The sequence below is a fragment of the Triplophysa rosa genome, linkage group LG9 (assembly GCF_024868665.1).
Source record: "Triplophysa rosa linkage group LG9, Trosa_1v2, whole genome shotgun sequence".
Lineage (NCBI taxonomy): Eukaryota > Metazoa > Chordata > Actinopteri > Cypriniformes > Nemacheilidae > Triplophysa > Triplophysa rosa.
In genome coordinates this window covers 16,859,972-16,885,320 of record NC_079898.1, presented here as the reverse complement: position 1 = coordinate 16,885,320, position 25,349 = coordinate 16,859,972, and the positions used below count along the sequence as shown (strand labels likewise).

At 42.7% G+C, this 25,349-nt stretch overlaps 1 protein-coding gene across 5 annotated transcripts in view; it reads left to right on the top strand.

Annotated features, from left to right (window-relative positions):
• Positions 1-25,349, top strand: part of rims1b (regulating synaptic membrane exocytosis 1b) — a 76,044-nt gene that overhangs the window by 22,833 nt on the left and 27,862 nt on the right. For all 5 annotated transcript variants that reach the window (XM_057342815.1, XM_057342820.1, XM_057342817.1 and 2 more), the window contains exons 3-16: positions 345-558; positions 4,062-4,076; positions 10,533-10,828; positions 11,065-11,912; positions 15,280-15,320; positions 15,624-15,734; positions 21,266-21,365; positions 21,520-21,643; positions 22,209-22,255; positions 22,427-22,542; positions 22,643-22,773; positions 23,924-24,095; positions 24,407-24,560; positions 25,101-25,157. In XM_057342815.1, the coding sequence (XP_057198798.1) occupies positions 345-558; positions 4,062-4,076; positions 10,533-10,828; positions 11,065-11,912; positions 15,280-15,320; positions 15,624-15,734; positions 21,266-21,365; positions 21,520-21,643; positions 22,209-22,255; positions 22,427-22,542; positions 22,643-22,773; positions 23,924-24,095; positions 24,407-24,560; positions 25,101-25,157 (2,426 nt within the window). The remainder of the gene's footprint in view (positions 1-344; positions 559-4,061; positions 4,077-10,532; positions 10,829-11,064; positions 11,913-15,279; positions 15,321-15,623; positions 15,735-21,265; positions 21,366-21,519; positions 21,644-22,208; positions 22,256-22,426; positions 22,543-22,642; positions 22,774-23,923; positions 24,096-24,406; positions 24,561-25,100; positions 25,158-25,349) is intronic.

Genomic DNA, 25,349 nt, shown 5'->3' with positions numbered 1-25,349 from the left:
AAAGGTTCAGTTCAACTTAAGTTTGAATGTTTTTACAGTAGTGGTTCTTAACCTTTTTTACTGTAAGTCTCCCCCCTTTTTGAAGCCCCCCACATTTACAATTTCTACCCAATGTATTATTCTAGAGAGCTTGGGATGACTTGAAAGTTGTATGTACATTTTAGAAGTAACGAAACACCAAGAAATACCTTGATTTTTTTGCCTTATTCTATTGCATGATATTATGCCTTATTTGAAAACATTCAAGTCGCCTTGAGGCCCCCTTGAAAAGCTTCCTGGTTGAGAAACACATGTACATTACAGTAAAACGTTATTATAATAATATGTCCTTCATTCCTTTCCAGTTTGCACCAGCAGTTTGCCACCTACAAAGAGCAGGTGAGGCAGATTGGGCAGGAGCCCCAGCAGAGGCAGCCGAGTCAACACAAGGATGACGCCCCCACCTGTGGCATCTGCCACAAGACCAAGTTTGCTAATGGCTGCGGTAACCTGTGCTCCTACTGCCAGACGAAGTTCTGTGCCCGGTGCGGGGGAAGAGTCTCTCTGCGTTCCAATAACGTAAGTAACGCCTGTATACTATCAGCACTCCACTTCCTCGACCTGTGTCCATCTGATTCCCAGACATTTAAGCAGGGACGAGGAGAGAAAAGCAAGCCGGTCGCAGATCATTGAGTGCATGTGAAAAAGGTTAATTGGGCATTAGTCAGAGGAAATGATGCTGCTGGTCAGCGGGGGGTCGCCATACAGACACACTCTGGGATGCTCGGGTCGGTGCTGAGTCTCCACAGGGGTGACGTACCACGCAAAGGGAAGCACCTGAACTGGTGGCCCACCTCCTGGAGAGTGATATTTACCTTCACTTTCTGTTCTCTCTGCTGAGTCCAGAGAGCTAATTAGTGTTCAGTCATTATAAGTGCAGTGTGGGGAGTCAACAGAAGGAGAGAATAAGCTCACAGACAGTGGTGCTAGATTAGGAGGTGAGGTCAGTGAGCCAGAAATGGGGTAAATGTAATTAATATAAAACACACACATTTAGTTAATAAATGTATTACACCTGGGCATTGAGAGTAAATGTGTAACGTTTTAAGCTACACATACTGTTTATATGAACATTTTCAGAACACTTGAGTATACAAAAATATAATTTTACAAATTTAAACCTTTTTCTTTACAATCTAAATTGAAATTTATTTTAAAAAATGTGTTTGAAATGGATGACTTTGACTGAAAAATTTAAAAAGAAGCAACCAATAGGAGCACAGAATATATGTGAACTTCAGCATTGTTTACTGTAAAAAGCGTCATAGGGTGAAACCCAAAAAGCTGCTTGATAAAATGCCAAGAAAACATTTCTTCAAATTCTAAGCAAAAGCGGACTACACTGAAGATGCTAAAATATAACAAGTTTCATTTGTTTCATTTCGATTTTTATAGTCGCAACACAATTCTCGCTGTTCGACCTGATCTCACGGAATTTGTAACTATTTTAGGAGGTGGCTTATTCATATGAATTTGTACGTTGTGAATCGTACAAAAAACGTGCGATTACTAGAAAAAAAACATTCTGAAACCCCGCCCCCTTAACGTCACTGGCGTGAAAGCAAATCATACTAAAATGTACGAATGACATCGTATGAATTCATGCTAATTAGCCAATATTAGCCACATGGAAAAATAGTTACAGTACGTTTTTGCCATGAGATTGTATAGAATTGTTCCCTTTGTGTTATTCCACAGTTTTGATGAGCTTACTATTTTTCTATATTTTCTATATTTCGTTCTAAAACTTTTTACCGTTGCTTACAGAGAGAGAAAGCGAGAGAGTCACGATACCGTAAGATGAACCACATTAAAGATGAATTTGACTGGTAGTGTATTTTCAACAGATATCACAATAATATCGGTACCAATTGTGTGGTGAAAAATCTAATGTTGCGACAGCCCATAGATAATGGCGATGTAATGGAGAGAATCAGAGATGACGTATTTTTGTAGGCTAACCCGGAAGTAAGTGCTAGCGCTGGTTTCCTCAACCAAAAGCCTATGCATTTTTCCCATAGACTTTTGGAAGATTGCAAAAAACAAGCTCCGTGGTTAAGTGACCTATTTGTCGAGTATGATGACCCACACCCGAAATGTGACCTCTGCATTTAACCCATCCAGAGAGTAGTGAACACACGTACACCCAGAGCAATGGGCAGCTATCACTGCAGCGCCCGGGGAGCAAGTAGGGGTAAGGTGCCTTGCTCAAGGGCACCTTAGTCGTTACCCGCCGGCCCTGAGGATCGAACCAGCAACCTTCTGGTCACAAGTCTGACTCTCTAACCATTACTGCCCTTTTAGTAAAGGATTTTGTCTATCAAGATAATCTTTACAAATTAACACAACATTCATTACTTTTGAACCCAAAATACAATCGGCAGAAGTAAAAAGCTAACACGATGCAATAAACAGACTACACTTAAGGTCGCTCGATATCAACGTCACCTCCACCAAGCCTCCGACAACTCCTTCAAACTTTATTAAAAATGTGTTCCCTAGTAAGTAATTACTCCGTGAATGAATCCGCATCTACGTTTTAAGACATTTGTGCCCATGTTGCATTATTTGTGAACTTTACTGTATATGCGCGATGACGTCTAACGTCCTTGGCAAAGGAAGTAGTTGCTTTTAGCAACTTGTTAGCAACCGCCGTTTTTAAGACACAATAAGGCTTTAAAAATCACAAGGGGGTTAAAATTTGTGTGGTTTATGACAGAATAAAACGTGAAAATATTTAGATGTTTTGTCACAGACCTTCGGTCGACTTATCAAAAACTCATTCAAAAAACCTATAGACTTTGGAGCGATAGACTCGCTCCAAACTCGCTTCCGGGTTTTGCATACAAAAATACGTCATCTCTTAGCCTCCCTATGTCTCTTGATTGTGGATAGGTGCTGCCCTCAGGTTAGTTTCACAGAAATGAGCAGATGTTGTTCATCTGAGCCCTTTGGCGTGTGCTATTAATGAGAGTGGCACACTTGATAATGGAGTTGCTGGATGCCTATACGTTAAACATAGAGCTATACCGACTCTGGTGGACTGGAAACAGTATACCTAACACCAATGGAATGCATTTAATAGCTCCGTTGTTTGAGTAGCCTGAGACCCGTCTAAAGTGAACAGACCTGCATTTTTTAGTGCAGCTTTTGAGAAATCACAACAACATCTCATCCCATTCCATTTCCTGATGTTGTATTACGGAAGGTGGACATTTTTATATGATTTTGCCATCTGATACATATTGTGAAGATCATTGTTAGTTCTTCTGTAGTATGAAAATCTTCATCTTTTGTCTACTCATGCTCACGAGTCATCATAACGTACCTTCCCTTACTTTTTTTTTGCTTATATCCTTAAGATTTACTTACAGTATGATCTTATAAGAACCAATTGGAGAAAAGTGACTGTTGACAATATGACAAGAAGCAAACAAAAAAATGGCACAGTGTATACCAAGTGTTTCTGTGTGCTTTTTGTTTGCATTGGACAGGTGTGTCTGTAATTATAGTAACATTTTTGCGTCTGTGTGTATTCTTAGTGTGGTGACTCAGAAGAAATAAGACCTACTAAGTGAAGTCTAATGTTCTCGTTTTCAGCGATCCATTAGCTACCTTTATTTCCACTGAGAATTTTTCAGTAAAACACAAGCTGCACCTCCCTGCTTTGCCCTGTGGGTGGCAACATACCTGCAGATTTACACCACCATATGGTGCAGGTGCATAGTCATACAGGCGTGATCTGTGCTTAAAGATGAGCAAGGGAATAGAAAAAATAGTTTTAAAATACACTGGACACTAACTGGGCAATCTTTGTTGCTGTTAATACCTGTGTGAGCACTTCTGTTATTTGTCCTTGTGTTTTTTGCATATATTCCAATGTGCATCTAAATGGCTTCATGTTTTCTTATCTGATTATAATTTCATAAGTCTCTCTCTCTCTCTTTGTGTTCTTCTTCACCAACTACCCATCCACCATACTTTTCTGTGTCCTGCTGTGCTGCCCTGTGATGCTGGAGAAGAAGGAGGACAAAGTGGTTAGCATTTTCTATTCTCTTAATGTCACTGAAGTGTGAACCCTGATGGGAAACTGTTGTTTTACTCACTCTTCTCATATTCACATCTACAAGCTCTTCATCTGAGAATGAGCTTTTCTCCCGAGGACAAACGGATCGGTCTATAAAGAGCTCACTTATGTGTGTTTTTGGGGCTTATTAGTTAATAATTATTTTTTTCCCCTATGTTGTGTTTCATTGTTCTGTTATTTATTAATTCATTGTTCGTTGAACTGTTGTGTTTGTCAGGTTTATGTGAAAATTAATAGTCTAAATTTCTCATGTCATTGTGAACTTTTTTCTCACATGATCACAAAAAGAACAACTACTTGTGTTGTTGAATGTCCAATATGTTCTTTTTCATATAATTAATTCAATAAAAACAAAAATGTCTTTTTGTGTTTTATGAGAAGAAAAGATACATTTCTATGGGTTTAAATAACAGGGTTAGAAAGTAATGAATAAATACTGCAGAAATCTGCAGTAGTGCATATTGTTCTGGCTTTTGTTGAAACTAGTAACTTGGTATTAGCACCTATTGTATTATTGCTCCTGTATGACATATCGCTTTATTGCTCCCTGAACTCTCTGTAAGTCGCTTTGGATAAAAGTTGCTAAATGTAAATGTAATGACAGAATTTCGATTTTTGGGTCAATTATCTTTGTAAAACAAAAAAAAGATTTACTTCAAGAGTCACGATTCTCTGAGAGCATTATAAGCTTGTATTATATTATGCAATATTATGCAATTGGCTTATTTTGCAATTTGCTATAAGTATCTGTCTTGTGTTAAAGACATTTCTCCTGGAAAGCCAGAAAAAGTATTTAGAAACGGATTTAAATTTTTTATGGAGCAAATGATCATACTTTCAAACCCTGGTACATGAGAATCTCAAGTTAGCTGCATATCTATGGTTGTCATGTCTAACCTATTAGCAGCTTAAACTATTGACTGTTTGCACACTTTTTCTTAGTAGGCTTACCCATAATACGTACACAAATCAGTGTCCTTTGCTTGGGGGCTTAGTAAATCAGGGCCTAAGAATATAGTAAATATACAGTGCAGGTTGTAACAGAAGCACTGTAATATATGTGCACTCTCTGATTCTCCCAGGAGCTTCATTGGTTGATCAGAACAGCGCCATACATTTCAGCACTGCAAAGAGATCCCTGTAAATGCAATTCAGAGCTCATTATCCCAGCGATCATCAGGCTTCTTGGTTTTCTGTGTTGCTCTTCTTTCACCAAGCAAAGTTTCTCTCTGCTGTTTTTGAAGTCAGATTCTTTTCCCTAGGCATTACACTTGCATTTCGATCTCTTGTTCTCCGTTTGTGTTTATTTTCCAAAGATCCATTTCAGACTACGGTTAACCGTGCTGGGCTTTTGCACTGTGCATTTTTTTACACCAGAATTTCTGTTACGGGAAGAAATATGTGATGTGTCATTCCACCTCCCACCCCACCAAAGCGACAACGTGAAATGATTAGTATTGATCTTGCTGCTCTTCCTTTGCATCCGGATGTTTCATTGACTGGCACTTTAGGCCCGTGTCTCTCTGTGAGATGTCTGTCTTTCTTAACAGGACTTTTTGTAGTGAAAATGCAACACACAGATCTGGTTTGAAGACACTTGGGAATCAGCTTAGGTCTTCTGGAAGAAATAATGTGATGCACATATACACAAATAGCCAGAGGCACCATGGGAAGCGTGAAGCCGCTTTATTCATAGATCTCGTCAGTCTGCTTAATTTACAGAAGGTCCAGTGTTTGGAGCGGGAGTGGAGCTAAACTTATCACACTATTGATCTGCCGACGGCTTGTCAAGCAAGAGATATATGCCTCGGTGACGGAAGGGTGAGAGTTGGTTTTGTAACATCAGCAGGGAGCTGTAATATATTATTTACACTATCGATCCGGTATTTAACAATTGGAACAGTCTGTGTACGACGGACAGGTGAATGAGCGTTTCACAAGAAGGCCGGTGGGTGACCGTCTCCGGGTGCTGATGTACTAGCTCATTAGATAAAATGGACAGTAATGTCTTTTGCGGCAGTCTTTCATCCTTATCCAGGATTTATAACATGCTGAATTATGGGTCCAGCTCTGCCTGTTGCCGCCCCAATTCATCAAGCTGTCAGAGGTGGAAGCGTAAACCGCGTTCTCCTTCTTCCCTCCACTCACAGAGCTCAAGCACTCCATTTATCCACCCTGTTTGCGTGGACCAGACACAGGGCGGAAGACCCTGCCTGTCCGCGTCTCACCGAGTGATGGAAATGAAATCAACGAGATGGAGGAAGGGACGGAGGTTGGTGATGAATGACGGACCTTAGGTGCCAGAAAGCAGAATGAGATGATGGGTTGTTGTTAAGTTGCAAACATACAGGAGTTGTTTCAGGATTTGTTATTTTGAGGGTATTGAGACATATCTGTTTCTCTAGCAGCAGTTATTGTTTGATCTGAAGTTAAAATCAGTCGAGACATACGTTAGAGAGATGATGGAAAGTGCGTAATGTTGTCAGGGCCCATATATCCTTCCGCTGGCTCACAGGCAACAGGGCCTTTACTGATCATTAGCAGATGTTAATTAGTTTGATAATGAGCCCATCATTGGGCCTGCAGGAGTTTGATGAGTATACTGCAAGGGGTGAGACTGACCCTCTATACTGCACCTCTTTACTTCCGCTTCTGTCACATGTCCCTCGCAAACCCATGGGATGCTTAGATGCATGAAGCCCATGTACTGGATTGAGGTTTGGCTGCTATACAGTAGCTTGTTTTATTGTCACAGCAGAAAACAGATTTTTTTCAATGTAAAACGTTTCAATGTTCCACAAATTTGTTCTAAATTTGAAATAATCTATTGCCACACATATGGTAATGGCACACACATTGTTTGTGTTCTAGTTGTTGTACTTACTTTAATGGGCTGTCTTATTTCTGTTGAGGTGGTCTGGGTGCCAGAAACATTTCTTTTGTATTTTGTATGAATTTTGTATAGCAAGCTAAAAAAAATCCTTTAACTGATTCTGCCAGACATTAGAGGAAAGTCCAAGGTTAGCAGCAGATTCCATCACAAACACTTAAACATAATAACTATAAAATGTGTTATTTTTGACGATTGTTTGGCTATCATTATAAATATTGACCTTCTTCTTGGACCATTAATCATTAAACTGAGCTAATTCACCATAAAAACACCTCATTCACAGTTGTTTTTAAATCATTTTGCTTTAAACATTCTTGCATTGAACATCTATAGGCCTATGACATTTTTAATATCCAACTTCAAATTGCATATAAGTGCCCTTCAAGTGGAAGGGCAGTTCTTGGAGAAATCTCTGTCAGAGATAACATTTTTAATTTAAAGTGTTAAATTAACACATTTTGTAAAAAGTGGAATAGCCTGTGAAGTCTATTACTGTCTGTTAACACAGTCAGATTTCCTCAACCAGTTTGTTTAAACTTATTAAAACTGCAGCCTCATAATGTCTTGTCGTCTGTGACCTGATTGAAAATCTCTCTCTCATTCTGTCTACAGTACTGGACAGTAGGACAATGTTGTGGGTTGTGGATAGGGGTTGGTATCAGAGGGTTGTAATCCGTGTGAGGAGGGTCAGGTCTGTGCCTGACAGCTGGGGATTCTGCTGTTGATTTAGTTACGATTAGTTTGGATCTCAGCCAGCCGTGTTCAATCCCAACATAATGCTTTTTCATTGTAAGTGACCTGCCCCTCTCGCCCTCTCTGTACTATATAGAACAATGCCACCTCTGAATATGCACCAGTCATCCTTACAACGTGAACAGCCAGCAGTCTGTCTTTCTTTTTGCGCCACATGAAAGTAAAAAAAATTCTTGCATCACTGATAGAGACAAATCTCATTTCACTGGTGTTTCAAATAGAGGCAAAAAACCCAGTTGTAAAATCCTCTGTTGTCTGTCTGTAATCTAACATTTGATATGCATAATTGTCTCCCCTTATCTAGTTATGCGCATCCACAAATAAAATCTGCTGACTTTTTTGGCTTTTCATATGCTGGTTTTGAGGAAAAAGTCTGGATAATTCTGCAGAATGAATTTGCTAATTTGTGTAAAAGGAGCTGAGTGCTACACTCCTATTTCTGGAAAAAGCTTATAGTTAACAGTAATATTTGTACAAATATTTAGGAAAAGTAAAAAAAAATATGGGATAACCTCAATTTTTATCACAGTTTTCATGTGTCTTGTCATGCTGTCAGTCTTTCACATTGCTGTTGGATGACTTTGTCACTCCTGAGGTTTAATTTTGTTGAAATTCAACAGACACTGGACTGGAATGGACACAATACATCTAGAAATGCTGATTAAATGAAAATTTTGAATGGTCTCTTATTTTCCCCTTAATATTTATTTATAATATATTATTAATATTTATAACATAAAATAGCATAAGAGCAATTTATTAGGGCAGATAGGTCATGTCGTAAGGCGGATCTGAACCCGCATCATCCATGTGCGCACTTAAGCTCCATGGTTATTTTAATGAATCTGCCAAAAGACTCACCAACTCCCAAGTTATTGGTTTGGATCGTTTTCATCCACCACTGAGCAAGGTTAATTTCCTCTCTACAAAAATAGAAATCTGTAGGAAATGTTTTGGAATGAAGCCTTTCTAGTGTACTGGAACTAATGTCCCTTCAAGAAAAAGTTTTACTACTTATTCAAAGTTTGGATGGGGGAAATAATCCAAAATATATTGGTTAGATCAGAAAGAGAAAAGATGAAAGTGAGAAGTAAACGGAAAGTAGGACAGGAGTTCTGGTGGCAGGTGGTACATGTGAACATTTCGTTTTCCGACTATAACGCTGAGTGTGTTTGTCTGGCATGGGCATGAGCACCAGAAGGCTGTGTGTGTACGTAAGCTTATACGTGCGTGTGTGTGTATATTTGCGTGTTTGCGTGTAAGATCATTTGCTTGGCCTTGCATCTGCGGGATCAACGGTACGGTAGTCTTTGCTCAGTTATGCGGCGAGCTGGGGAATTTTTTTAACATATCCCCATTGGTGCTGGGCGGCTGCCTGGATAAATATAGAAGTGTTGATGCGTGTCTCTCCCTCACTCACTCTCTCTCCTCTCACAACCTCCCAAGCTTTTAATCAAAAGCAATCTGGAGGAGGAAAGTGGAAAAAAGGAAAAAATATTTGGAATGTGCCAAGGTCTTTTGTGTTCCTCGCTCCTGATTCTCCTACTGAAGAAGGCAGCAGGCAGGCTATCTGTGGATGTGGGTGTGGAGGAGGGTTATGAAGGATAGCATCACTAATGCTTGCATGTAGCAGGGCACGACCCTCCATGTTTTTCCCCACAGTTCCTGCAAATCTTCCCACAGTGACCACGGTTAATGCGTTCGTGCTGTGGGCATGTGATTACAACCCACGACCCTTACAATTTCGAGTCACAACCTCTGTTTCAACAACACCGACCATCTGTCAGCTAGCATTATTATCTTATGTGCATTGTTTTCCGCATTAATCCCTGTGAGCACAACAGTTTTGTTTCTGTCTACACAATTTCGTCTATTTTTTTCAGTTTTTTTCAAGTTCACACCTCCTCCTGCCTACATTATCAGTTTTGTCTGTCAGACCTGAGTCATGTATCGCAGGCTTGCAGCATCTCTGTGAGATTAGCTTGTTTTAGAGCACCTCGGGTTTTATTTTTGATGATGAAGAATACCTCCTTCCTGGATGAATAAGAGAAGTTTAGCTGACAATTTTGGACGTCTAGGGATAGTCCACGAAAAAGAAACATTCTGTCATTATTTGCTACCCTTATTTTATTATTTTACAAAGTTCTTCACACTGATAGAACTAAAAACTATTTACTCAAAGATTCTTTTAAGAACAATTTCTGTATTTTTTATAATCTAAAGAACCTTTGGACACTACAAAGAACCTTTTGTAACCCTTATTCTTCTTCAAATCTGAAAGGTTCTTCAGATGTAAAAGGTTCGGGCAAAAATGGTTCTTGTATGACATCACGAAGGACCTTTTTTGTTAAGAGTGTACAGACTGATGTCACTAAAACGATTATTTAAAAAAATTAGAAATCTGTCTTTTACTCACCATCGTGTGACAAGTGATATCAAGTGTGAATCCAGAACACAAAAGAAGGTCATTGAATTGAATTGAATTTGTTAAAATATAAAAAATAATACTAATAAATTATATTAGTACCAGGTATTCATTATATTATCTTTTATCTTTTTTAATATATTATAATTTTTTATATTATAATTTTTTGTATAAAAAAGTAATACCAGTTTGGAAGGAAGTGAGGGTGAATATATGACTTTCAGTTTTATTTTGCGGTGAACTGCTTCTTTAAGGTGTTATTGTATTATAGAAACCTAGTAATTTGTAATTTATAATTTGTATGACTATAGTAATTTGTATTTATTTCTGGGCAGGTAATGTGGGTATGTAACCAGTGCCGTCGGCAACAGGATATGCTCACTAAATCAGGAGACTGGTTTTCCAGCCAAGGACCCAAGCCTGCAGAGCTGGGGTTAGCGGTAAGTGAACCAGCCATGTGTGGAGACCCCGCTGGGGTGAAGAAGGTGCGCTCTCGGTCTCAGAACCCTCTCGGCTCTTCCGTTTCCACTGCCCATGACACCCAACGTCCTGCCCTGACTGACCCCAGCAAAGGCCCCTCTACTGGAGCAACCGATACATCACGCTCGCGCAGTGAGCCTCCACAAGATAGGTACTCTTCAGCCTCTCTCACTCAATACAATGCATTAGTAATATTACAGTGAAATGCTTTTTTAGATTGATTTTAAAGTGAACTTTATAGACCAAAAACAACTGAAATTTATTTTTTAGATTAATTTGTTTAATGGTTTAAACCAAAACCAAAAAAATGTTGTTACTATAGCAAAAAACTATGATTATCATAAAGTAACCATTACTGTAATAAATGCGAATTTGATTGTTTCTTAGAAAAAAGCCACCAGCAACCTCTGACCAGAATGGCAAGTCAGGTCCAAGAGGTGAAAGGCGGCGAGGCCTATCCAAACTTCAATCCCAGGTCTCCGAAGATGGGAATCCTGGAGAAAACCGAAGGGAAAGTCGGAGACTGGTAAAGGCTCGATCTCAGGAGCACGGTGATACTGACAAGGGAAGGGCTGAGCCCAGGAGAACTGAAGGGGAACATAGAACACCCAGGGAAAAATGCAGGAGTGACCCAAATGCTCTAAATCACCCGTCCAAGCTCCGACCGGCGGAGTCTGAAAGACGTCTTCAGCCTAAGGCAAGAGAAGCAGGGGAGATGGGGCAGGAGAACAGGGGTGCACGAAAATGGGCGGATGGGCGGCAGGCCTCGTTGGATAGCCAGCAACAGTCCTACGTGCCAGAGAGGACCGTGGGGGGTATAGGTATGCAGGGCACACCTGCCGTGCAGGGTCCTCCCTCTAAAACGAACCACACCCCTCAGCCGCCTGCTCCGGGCTTCCGGGTGGGCCCTGCCATGCCTGCCGGTCCCTCAGAGCTCAGGGAGCCCCAGGAATGGGACAGAAAGTTGCAGCCGAGTCACTTGGACCCCGGCTCGGCTGCGCTGTTGCGCAAATCGAAGCGGCAGAAAGCCGAGAGCATGCTGCGCAATGATTCACTCAGCTCCGACCAATCAGAGTCTCTACGACCGCCCCCGCCCCGCCCCTACAAGAGCAAACGAGGCGGCAACAAGAGGCAAATGTCCGTCAGCAGCTCAGAGGAAGAAGCCGGTTCCACGCCAGAGTACACCAGCTGTGAGGATGTGGAGATTGAGAGCGTAAGCGAGCGAGGTGGCTCAGGTGAATATCTCACACTTACTTTATGCTCTATAGACTATGTGTTTACATCAACACAAACCTCATCAGTAGAGGTTTTACACATCTGTGTTTGGTAAAAATCTTTATCCTTTATCAATAAAGTGAAATGATTGTTGATTCGTGAAACAAAGACAAATGATTTCATTGTATTGAACTGGCGTTAATGCAATGCAAACAAGAATACACTACAACATTTGAAAGCAAAATTAGAGCAAAACAAGGTTAAAAAAGAAAAACAACTGTACAGAACAAAAATGACGTTAAAAATAATAACAATGAGCAGTTCATCTACATGTTTGTTCACAGGTCTTTTTTAAAGAAGAAATTCGTTATAATTGTCAATAAAAAAAAATACTAATGAATTAGATAATATTTGTAGTGTTTATGAACAAATAATATAAAAAATGGATGTTGCCAATTGGTTGCATAACTTCTTATAAAAATTACAAAGTACTGGCATAACACTGAGCTCAAAACAGCAGTTTAACATAACAGTTACTAAAAATGAGTCGTCCAAAACTTCAGAAGTGTACATTTGATCGTTTTTGTCTATTATGACTAATACTGTCCTCACAAACCAAGTTCCAGACATAGTCACCCATCATCTCTTAATCCCACCTTCCCTGTGCTACAGAAATTTCTAGAATTTTCTGTCAGTGACAATTGAAAAATATTTTTTTAAATATATGAAAATTTGTACAGTTTTTATTTATTTGCAATATACCGATATATCGTAATTAATGATACTGTCAAGGATGAGGTGTGGAGAGAACCCAAGCGCAGGCAGGCGGTGGTGAAGGGGTTAACAAGGATTTTATTAAACAAACAAAAACACCCACGATGGGGAAAACTATAACAAAACACGAACTATGAACTTAGGAACAAAAAGGATGAATACAAAACAAAACACTTCCCACGAGGGGGCAAAAGACTAACAAAATAAACTCGACACAACGTCTTACAAAACAACGGATGGGTAAATTAGGCAGGGCACAAAACTCACAAATGACGGACGATGCAAGCAACAGGATCTTGGACAAGAACATGGGAGCACGACCACGGTACAAGAACACACACGTAAACGTAGTACACGCATACACAACGAATCCACGAACACAGGACAAAGAAACAAGAGGGTACATATAGGAAAGACAAACGAGGGATAACGACACGGGCAGGTGTAGAACATCAAACACTCAGGGAAACATAACGAGGAAACGAGATGGCGGGAACAGAGACGAGACACTGGAAAAACACATGAGAGGTAAAAACATAAACATCTCATGGCCTTCCCACATAAAACCCAAGGACTCTGCCCCGATCCCACCACACGACTAGAATTTCATAAACAAGACGGTGGGACCGTGACAGATACGAGCTCAAAATTTACTTGAGCTAAATGTACACTAAAACATTGATGCTACATGAAAATGAATACTCAGAATAAAAACTATAAAAAGGTCGGGCGAAACCAAAATTGTTATCATATACATATTCATATAAATATGCAGTATATCCATATATTTACGAAGTATGAATTATTCTTGACTGGTTGACCAAACCGGTAAGAAGCTTGGTTTATGTGTTTGTGTGGCACTAAGCTGTTAGCTTGGCAAAGTGATTGAAGACAGACTTAAAAGGTCAGTGTATTAACACAAGCCAGGGGTGAAATGTAAACATTTTAGGGTGAACAGGAGAGACAGAGTTAGAGAGAAGGAATGAGAGACTGAAGAGAGGAAAGGAGATTAGGAGGAGCGTAAGCAGTACACAAGCTCACTCTTATCAGAGGAACAGCAGCTGATCAGCTTCAACAATCTCACCTGAATCTTCTTTCTAAAGGACATATTACCAGTAAGTGATTCATTGTATTACTGACCGGTTAATAATATGAAAGATAATCCTAACATTATAGGAAATGATAAAAGCACATATGTGGGTTGGTGTTGATGATGGTGTACTTGATGGAGATGTGTGGTTATCTAGAACAAAAACACCAAGTACAAAGAAATTAGGAAACATTGTCTGTTTATGCATTTATTTGTTCAGACTAAACAATTGATAATTTTTAAACATAATTTTACGCAACTAGAATTCAGAGTACATTACAAATGACATTATATTTTATAGTTTTAATTCATTATAGTATAAAATGTGTTAAGTAGACTAACTTCATGTTATAGCTTTATTATATATTGAGTATTATAGTTGAGCCGCCTCTATATTTACAGTATAGGTCATGGAATGATGTAGTGTTAAGACACTTCAGTAAAAGTCTAAAGAATAATAGCCCTCCCATGAGGCCAGTCCATAACACAACGGGCACTATATTAAACATTTATACCTTGAGACACCTACTTAATATTGATGTATGCAGACCAGTGGCTTTTTATGATTTGCACATGTTTCTCATATGTGCATTAGATGTGTTTCTTCAGGGTGACTTCGTATAATTAGAACTTCCAGGAGTGATAGTTACGTTTTGTTGAATTTTAGAGTGTAGGTTTTTATTTAGAGTAACGTTTTATGGGACAACCCCGAACTAGGTTAGAGAGTTAAAAGTTGAAAAAAGATGTAGCTTATGTAGGTTCTTTGGCATACTTGTAAATAAGCTATTGAGGTCTTTCTGTTCTTCCAGGTAAGTGTTAGTTGTAAGTGCAGGTGCTTCACAACGCCACAAGAGGACACAAGGAAAAAGTTATATTTCCCAGCATGTATGCATGCATTACTAATTATTCATACTATTTTCATTTACATTCATCTGTGCCTTTTATCACATTCCACACATTGTTTCGAACGTACTGTATATAAATAGTCTTAAGGTTAAAATTTCATCATGCTTTCTGTGCATCATGCTTATTTTATAACTCCAGACACTCCAGGTTCTTAGAAAGAACTGGATGGAACCCCGGAAACCTGTATGCACAAGGCACTCATCCATATAACATGCCAACAGTAAATTGAAGGCCAACGTCATGGAAAGCATTGAGACTGCCCATGTGTGTGTGTGTGTGTGTGTGTGTATGCTCAAGCTGTGTGTGTCATCATCTCTTCGTCTGTCCAGGGACTAAATGTAGCTCTTAAGCACAGTGCAAACACACATTGACAGACATAGAGGCCACATCCATCCCCGTCCTCTCTGCTGCTCTGCAGATGGGACGGAGCACAACATATTTTAGAGTGAGATCTTGGCTGCAGGTGCCCCTCTGGAGCCCAAATATTCAATAAGCTGAGTTGTGTGAATGTAAACAAAGCAGATTTGGAGTGTGTTTAGCAGGATACTCTGGGTATTGTAAGGTGGCAGCTCGGTCGGCATACTGTATAAGAACATTTGTGTGTGTGTGTGTTTTAGGTGACTGGGAGTGCTGTCCACTGGACCCCACCCACTGGCATGTAAGTGTTTTTCCATTGCTGTTTGCATTCTATTTTATTTCAATATAGTGTACATTATTTTATTTTTATTACAAAAACACAAACTAAAACATGCACTGATTAATTATTCCTAATACGACTGGGAAATCTGGACTTTTAAGTGACAAAGATTACTCATGAGATTAAAGGTTTAGATCTGAGAAAGTGATTTTGAGCTTGATCGAAATGTATTTGTTTTGCGTGTGTGTGAAGGTGAGGTAAGGGTTAGATGTAATGGGATGGTTCTTTCTCCGATGTGATTAATCTCCGGCTTGTTCTCTTCAGCATCCGGTTACATGGCAGCCCTCCAAGGAAGGTGATCATTTAATTGGCCGAATCACGTTGAGTAAGAGGACGGCCATGCCAAAAGAGGCTGGGGCTATGCTGGGGCTAAAGGTGAGGGGAGAGCCACACACATACATCAAACTCAACGTTACTTCTCTAAAGTGATGTGAGGCCACTGGCTACACCGTATCGGGAACTTCATGCACCAATTCCGCGAATCAAAAATTGTTTACCATTACCTTCAAATTAATACATAAAATATATATTTTATTGTATTTTTGTATGCTGGAAATAGATGTTTTATATTCCACATGCAGAAGCAATTAAATTAACAATAAGTGAAATAGCTATATTAAAGATAAGGTGGTTAGGAAGAATGTGTAATGCAATGAGATGCAATAGTGACCCATGTACAAATGTGGCATATTAATACTTTATACACTGTAAAATGATTTGTTTTTTAAACTTAAAAAATTAAGTTACATGGCTTCCTTAAAATTTATAGTTAATTCAACTTAAAAATATTAGCTAACAATTTTGCATCAAATTCATGTAATAACTAGTATTTTTACTTGAATTTACTCAAACTTTTAAGGCAGCCAGGTAACTTAATTTTTAAGTTGAAACAACTTACTTAATATTTTTTAATAAACTATAGGTGTATTATATATATATATATATATATATTAATATATATATATACACTATAGTAATAGTTTATATATTTATATAAATATATACATATATATATATATATATTATATATATATATATATTAATTCACTGGTTTGAGAGGAATATGTGTAGAAACCGTCTCGGTTACGGATGTAACCTCGGTTCCCTGATGGAGGGAACGAGACGTTGTGTCGAACCGACAGATGGGGTTCGTCCCTGAGAACCAATCACTTCCGACTACTTAGAAAAGGCCAATGAAAATTGGCGAATGAAATTTGCATGCCGGACTCCGCCCCCGGAAAACCGGGTATAAAAGGGAGACGGCGTGCTTCATTCATTCACCTTTGTTCTGAGGAGCCTGAGACCTCTCACGACTGCTGCAGTGGACAGCACGTGTTGTGGCAAGGAGGACACAACGTCTCGTTCCCTCCATCAGGAAACTGAGGTTACATCCGTAACCGAGACGTTCCCTTTCTGTCGGTCTCTCGACGTTGTGTCGAACCGACAGATGGGGTTCCTATGGAAAACGCCATAACACTGTGCCCTGTCACAATCTCTAGCGAAGCGACGGTGACTGGCCTGGGCGTGTCAGCCGTGAGCGCTACCGCGAAATTGTAACCTACCAGTGGGTAGGTAGGGGGTCCCAGAGCTTTCTTGAAAGGTGGGAAGGCCCCTGCCTTCGGCCTCACAGGCGGCGGCCTTGTTTCTCTAACAGCTAGAAGCTTCCTTGTACCGTAAGGCCACTGGGTAAGCGCTACTTCCTCAAGTGGGGGATGCGCTACAGAGACCACTTCCTACCGCAGGGAGGAGTCTAGTGGAGATACCAAAATGGTCTCACCGTAGGGGAGAGCTCGTGGGAAGAATGTGCGGACTGAAGGAGTTAACCGCGAGATGGAGGTCCACCTAGGGACGGTCATGGGTTTCCAAGGTGGGAACCAGCATGAGGATAGATCAGACGGAACCGCCCTGCTGGGGGGGTTGCAACGTCTGGTAGTACTACGTCTGGTTAGAGCTATGTTGCGAAAAACTCAGGTGATACCCTGCCTAAGGGGCAGGGCTGCTCTGCCCAGCCCGCCCGCAGGAGGTGCTTGCTTAGTGATGGATGGAGTGCCTGTTCTTCACCCAGTGGGGGAAGAAGGGAGGCTAGTTTAGTACACCAACCCCCCTAGAAGAAAGGGGGGGAAGGTACTGTCATAGGCGTACACCCTACCGGCCGCCGGTCTTGCCTGATGCCCGCAAGACTTGAGCTGACCGGTTTTACGCGGAGGCTGTAGGACCTCGCGAAGGTGATGGCTGTAGCCCAACCCGAAGCTCTGCAGATGTCTGCCAGAGAGGCGCCTCGAGCCAGTGCCCACGAGGAGGCTATACTCCGTGTGGAGAGAGCTCTCACCCAGTGGGCGCGGGCGATCTTAGGACAGGTACGCCATAGTGATGGCGTCCATGATCCAGTGCGCCAATCTCTGTTTGAGCCGGGCCGGGGTCTCAAGATAGCGTGAGAATGACCGGGCCCGAGTTCTAGGCAATCTGTGGACTCAGAGAATGCTTGTAGTTCCGCTACCCGCTTGAGCGTCCTCCCGAGAGCCGTCTTCATCGTGAAGTGAGAAAGAGCGGCATCTCCGAGGGGCTCCAGGACCACATCAAGGTCGTAAGAGGGTACTGAGCGTGTGTGAGTTGGTAGCCTTCCCGCGCCCCTTAGGAACCAAATGATCAGGTTGTGCTGTCCTAGAGACTACCAGCAACTGGGTCGTGATGAGCGGCAATAGCGGCTACATACACGTTCAGTGTGGAAGGGGAGAGATTACTCTCGAGTCTCAGGAAGGAAAGCACGTTCCCGATCGAGCAACTCCGCGGGACTTCTCTTCGAGAAGAGCACCAGGATGAGAAGAGGCACCACTTATAGGCGTATAGTCGCCTAGTGACCAGGGCCCTAGCCTGAGTGGTGGTCTTAACCGCCGCAGGGGGTAGGCCACTCAGGATCTCCTCGTCCCATCCAGGGGCCAGACATGGGGGTTCCAGAGGTCTGGCCTGGGATGCAATAACGTGCCCTTCCCCTGGGAAAGCAGGTCCTTCGTCAGGGGAATCGGCCGGGGGGAGCTGTCGTCAAGAGCATTAGCTCCGAGAACCAAGTCCAGTTGGGCCAGTATGGCGCAACTAGTACACTTGATGCTCCTCTTCCCTGACCTTGCACAGGGTCTGTGCAATGAGGCTCACTGGGGGGAAGGCGTACTTCCGCTTGTCCCACGGCCAGCTGTGCGCTAGAGCATCCGTGCCGAGGGGGCCTCGGACAGGGAGACTTTAGCGGGCAATGGGTGGTGTCCAGGGAGGCGAAGGGGTCTACCTGAGCCCCCCCGAACTGTATCCAATGAGCTGGACTGCGCGGGGGGTGGAGTTGCCACTCTCCGCGAGGCGTCAACTGACGAGAGAGCACATCGGCTGTCTGGTTCAGGTCGCCTGGGATACGTGTGGCTCGCAGGGAACTGATCACCTGCGGACTCCACAGGAGGAGGCGTCGGGCGAGTCGTGTTAGCTGCCGTGAACGAACGCCACCCTGGCGGTTGATACGCTATGGCAGTTGTGCTGTCCGACCGGGCCAGCAAGTGCTTGTCCTGCATGAGAGGTAGTAGCCCCTCCAGTGCAGGTCGCATATCCAACAACTCTAGGCAATTGATATGCCCGCGCAGGCGGGGGCCCGTCCACCCCCGACATTGCGTGCCCATTGCATACGGCTCCCCCCGTCCGTAGAAAAGGTCATAGAAGACCAAGGGGTTAGGGTGCGTCGGCGGAGGGGCGTAATCACCATCCGCCTGCTGCCGGTGTGCCACGCTCTCCAGGGAACTCGACTCTGTGGCCAGTGTTAGAGCGGTCGCATGTGCATCAACTCGAGGGGTAACACCACCGTCGAGGATGCCATGTGCCCAGGAGCCTCTGAAATTGTTTCAGGGGGACCGCTGACTGCTTGAATTGTTCCAGGCAGTTCAACACTGACTGAGCGCGCTCTGCCGCGCTGTAATGGAGCTGTAATCCTTCCTCTCCAGAGGGGTGGCGACCTCGTCCCGAAGCACGGGAGCATCCTTGCCTCTGACTGTGAGGATGCCCCGAACTTGGGCGGGCATCTTGGGAGTGACCGCATAGCCGAGACGAATCGTATCCCATAGTCACCGTGGCGGTTTGGGGAGCTCTTGTCAGGCTCCCAGGGACCGAGACAGGTAGGCTAGGGGTACGTTCTGCTTCATCGACCTCCCGGGGGTGGTTCAATGGCTGGCAGTGCGGATCCCTCATCGTTGGGGGGCCCCCGGAAAGGAGATCGGCTCTACAGTTTTTCCTGCCTGGCGATGATGTAGCACAACGCACCGTCAATTGAGAGTGCTTAGGCTGATGATTATCCTCGACATTGGGTCTCGCCACAACGTCGAGTAGCCGAACACCGTAGTGTAGAGGGTGAGAGCGGCTGTGATAATATCCAGACGATGATGTTGCACAACGCACCGTCGATTGAGAGTGCTTAGGCTGCTGATTATACTCGACATTGGGTCTCGCCATGACGCAACGTCGAGTTGCCGAACACCGTCATGTAGAGGGTGAGAGCGGCTGTGATAAACACCCAGAGAGAGAGAGAAAAACCTTTAGAAGTGGGTAGTTGGGACGGGGCAGGAACCGTCCCGGATCGACCAACCAGCAACGGAATGGCTGGGGTCAGGGCCAAAAGGTGTTCTCGATCTCCCTGGGGTCTTCCCATGAGGGCCGCTATGGCTTCCGCCGCGGCTGCTGATGGGGTGGTGGTCTCCAGAGGACCAGGGCTGCTGGGAAGCAGAGGGATCTCAACGGCCAGGGGGCGGCCGAGTCGCGGCGGGGGAGGATATGCTTGATATCCTCTGTCTGCTCCTTTTACTGTCGAGAACTGTGGCTCGGCAGTATCACCAATCAGCCCCCCCTTGCGAGATGGGTGCGTCGAGAAAGCAGACTTTCTCGCATTACCCATCTGTGCAAGGTTTGGCCAGAGGTGTCTCTCCTGGACCAGTAAGTCTCTCCAGTAAGTCACCCTCTGATGCTGCAACGGACCTCTCATCATCACGCACCGTTTCCGAATACGTGGTTGAGGAACGAGACGGTGGGACCGTCTCATGGGGAACGGTTAGACGAGCAAGGCGAGGTGCGAATGGTCCGCGAGCCGGTGGCTGACGGATTAGCGCTCACAGTAATCCTCCTATCACCCTCGCTGCTCGTCGTAGCGGGCGGCAGGGCCGTAGTCCTGCCGTCACGGAACGGGAAGCAGACAAGGTGGTGGCTGAGCCCCGTGGGAACACAGCCACCCGTGACGCAACGTCTGAATCGTCAACCGCCCGCAGTGCAGGCAGGACGTATCCACAAGGGCTGCCCCAGCGTACTGGAAGCAGACCTCATGTCCGTCCCCCTCCTCGATGAGTGTGTTGCACCCACGAGAACAGCGGGACATGCCACGCTGGAGAAATTTGCTCTTTTAGAATGCAGACAGTGTGGCACCGTCTGCTAGCTCGAACACCTCTGGAACCGCCGAGATGCCCAGGGGAAGTCGCCGCAGGAAGGGACCGTCCGCTGCACCACGTCGTAGAACCGGCAATCTGGAGTTGCTAAGTAGTAGCGAGAGTTGATCTTCATAAGCGATGGCTCCAAAGAACAAAAGGTGAATGAATGAAGCACGCCGTCTCCCTTTTATACCCGGTTTTCCGGGGGCAGAGTCCAGCATGCAAATTTCATTCGGCAATTTTCATTGGCCTTTTCTAAGTAGTCGGAAGTGATTGGTTCTCAGGGACGAACCCCATCTGTCGGTTCGACACAACGTCGAGAGACCGACAGAAAGGGAACTGAATTTGACCTGAACAGCTTAACATGTGTATTCAAGAAATTAGACAATATGTGACTGCATATATTGTATAGTGTATAAAAACTTGTAGACTTTACCCTTCTTTACTTTATTTGTGTTGGTGCAGGTGGTGGGAGGAAAGGTTACAGAAACTGGGAGACTTGGGGCCTTCATCACCAAAGTCAAAAAAGGAAGTCTAGCTGATGTGGTTGGACATCTACGTTCTGGTGAGACCCACTGTTGTACACTTTTGGAACCACAGAGCAATTGTTTTACAATATCACTTATTATTATTCATAAGGAAGGTGATCCTCAATTTATTTATAATAATGATGTATGAATTATTTTCCACCCCTCACAACACATTCTTTCTGTTTGTAGGTGATGAGGTGCTTCAATGGAATGGTAAAACATTACCAGGATTGACCAAGAAAGAAGTTTACAATATCATTCTGGATTCCCAAACAGAATCACAAGTCGAATTAATAGTTTCAAGGCCAATTGGGTAAGTTTTCCAACACTTACCTGCTCACCCAAACTTATACAGTAGAGTAAGGTTTCCGACTCCCCTAGAAATAACAGGCCTCACTGAAACAGCAAGTAAGCTCAAGGGTTTTTCAAGAACAGAGCTTGATCTCAGTCAGAATGATGTCCATTCACTAAACTAGAGAGAAGACTAGAGGCAATGCTGTAGCTGTGAAATAGATGTTTGTATTGTGTTTAGTTTTCACTGTAAGCCATTATCTCTCTGGCTCTGTTCTCCTGCCTCTTTAAAAAGATATATTCATTGATTTCTCTCCAAACTCTTGCGAAGGGTGTATAAATCTTACCAGTAAGTAAAACAAAGTCTAAGAAGTGGTTTTAGGGCCTCATCCCTGAATTCTCTTCTCATTCACATTTGTCAGCTGTCCCTTAAGCCCTTAGAAAGTGAAGCTTGTGATGTACTGTACACACCTCCCAACTGTCTTCTCTATATAATCCACAAAGTTTGACTAGTTTTTGCTTGTGTGTCATGTGTGAATATCATAATGTTGACAACTGATGTATGGATATTCTTTTTTTTCTTGCAGTGATATTCCACGAATACCAGAAACATCACATCCTCCATTAGAATCTAGTATGTATTGAATCAAACATCATGTTTATATTGGTGTAGTCAGAAAATGGGAACAAATATTCAGCCTGATCACGGAATTTTCATGTTTGGTTCAGTTGTTCCTTTTTTTTTCATTTTCTGCATGTAAACATTATTTTAATAATATGTGATGTTTGCATTGTCTTTCTGTAGCAGGTTCAAGTTCCTTTGAGTCACAGAAGATGGAAAGACCTTCTATATCTGTCCTGTCCCCATCCAGTCCAAGTGGTCTTAGAGATGCCCCTCAGCTACTGCCTGGACAGCTATCGGTCAGTATAGCTACACAAAAGCAATCACATCTTCAGGTTGATTCAACTGTTTGTTTTCCACGGGCTGTTTATAGGTTATCTGTTTATTTGTGTCTTCTAGGTGAAAATGTGGTATGATAAGGTAGGCCATCAGCTGATAGTGAACGTACTACATGCCATAGACCTGCAGCCCAGACAGGATGGACGTCCCAGAAACCCCTACGTTAAAATGTACTTCCTGCCGGATAGAAGGTATTCAGACTTTACAAAAAAGTCCATGATAATTATAAATGGACGATAGGTTACGGTTACGGTAAGGTTTACGGTACAGTGTGTAATTTTTTGGAGGATCTATTAGCAGAAATGCAATATAATATACATAACTATGTCTTAAGAGGTGTATAAATACCTTACATAATGAAGCGTTATGTTTTTATTACCTTAGAATGAACTATTTCTATCTACATACACCGCGGGTCCCCTTACATGGAATTCTCCATGTTGTTTCTACAGTAGCCCTAAACGGACAAACTGCTCTACAGAGTGTATTTTCGTAAATATGTTATCTCCTTCACTAAGCCAAAACGTGACGACATCTTAGTCCTGTGTCAACCACCGTCGTGCTTCGAAAAGGAGGCAGGAGGGGTGGAGTGAGCCGTTGGTTGCATTTCACAACCTCACCACTAGATGCTGCTAAATTTCATACACTGGACCTTTACTTGGTTTTAAAGGGGTCATATGGCGGAAGTACGTGTTTTTCTGTGTTTTTGGTGTGTTATAAGTTGCCCATGCATGTATTATACACGTAAAATTGCACAAATGAAAGTGTGGGAACAAAAGATGCATTCTATCTAAAAGCGAATGCTCAACCAGACTTGCCTGAAACGCCTCGTGTAACCACACCCCGGTGAATCAACGTAACTTCGTAACATGATTTGACTAAGACCGCCCAGATCTACATGTAGATACGGTGGACGTAATTGTAAATCTCATTGTATCGTCTATCAGTACAATTGCTTTGGAATCTGATGTTCCGAATATGGTAAGAGGCGTTACATTTCCGTGAAATGCTTGCAGTATTTGACCAATCACTACGCACTGGTGAACTGGCCAATCATAGCACACCTCGCTTTTCAGAGCGATGAGCTTTGTAAAAAATCAGCGCGTTTCAGAGAGGCGGGGCAAAGAGGAGATACAAACATGCACGGTATGTGGAAAATACAACGTTTTTTAAACTGTAAATGGTGTATACACATTGCGTTACATCTAAAACAAACAATAATATTCGTTTTAGCCGTGCAATATGACTCCTTTAATTCACGGTTTAATATTACCCAACAATGTCATTGTATCACTATGCCTTCTACAACAAATGTTGTTGTTCATAATGTTTTTTAATTAGTGATAAAAGCAAAAGACGGACAAAAACAGTGAAGAAAAGTCTGGAGCCCAAGTGGAACCAGACGTTTGTGTATTCTCACGTGCACAGGCGAGATTTCAGGGAGCACATGTTGGAGATCACTGTGTGGGACCAACCCAAAATTCTGGAGGAGGAGAGCGACTTTCTAGGAGAAGTGTGTAGCATGTGTTACCATTTTACATTTCCTCACACCATAAATTGAGCTCTATAATTGATATTTCAAATATATGTAAGCATTGCATTGTGTCTATTGAGTTATATCTTGTGTATTACTCGCAGCTTTGTTTTTACATTTCTTTGAAAAATGAAAATTACTTTACTTGAAATTATCATCATAAATGGGTGACTCTGTATAATAAGAAATATGGTCAAAAAAACTAATTTCTCCCTCAAATATTTCAGTTTGATGCAATGATCATTTCTGACGCTTCCTGACTTAACATTTTTTACTGTCTGTGAATGTAGATCTTGATCGAGCTGGAGACTGCCCTACTGGATGATAAACCTCACTGGTACAAGCTGCAGACCCATGATGTCTCTTCCATTCCTCTGCCACGCCCCTCGCCATACCTGCCCCGCCGACACACCCACACGGACACGCCCACCAAAAAGCTTCAGCGTAAGTGAAGGGTGTTAAAGGTGGTCAGAAAGTTGAGAATTCACTAAGAATGAATTGTGTCCACACACACCACTGTTTACGTGCATATTGTGCTGTTTTTAGACCCAATTTATACAAAAATGAAGCGGAAGCGTCATTGTAGCGGAAATTTACTGTGGTAATTTTCAGCATTAAAGTAGCATAAGCTGTAGGTCTTGGAATGTGTCCAATCACATTAGTTTTCTTTTAATAACATCAACTACAGTATGATCAGCAGCTCAGCACTGCCTTGTAATATTATTATATTGTAATATTCATGTCTGTTTTGCCTATATGTTTGTGCGGAGGTATGTTTTTGAACAATGTTGCTTTTCAGTCAGTGTGTAGGAGTGTAGCCCATGGGTACGTCCACAACAAGCAACAAGTTATTTCTGTATGCCTTTATACGTGGTTGCTTTTCTAACCGTGGACTGTTTTGTGTGTGCAGTGGTTCACGTCTGTATCTCTGTCTGTTTGTCTCTCTATCTGTCCATCTATCCTTGTGTGTATCTGTCTGTGCAGGCTCTCAGCGTATTACAGAAACAGATTATGATGATGCTATTGGTGTAGGCGCCACAGGTGGGTGAGAGGGGCCGAGGCACTGGCAACCTCGGCACTTCTCTGTGCTTTGTGCTGTAGAATTCTTCAAAAGAGAGAAGCAACCAATAGCTGGCTTTCTGATCCTTTGGAAGTCACCGCTGTTGTCCTGGAGACAATGCACCAGTCATTATGCATCTGGAATATTCATTCATCCCATGTGCTGATGGACTG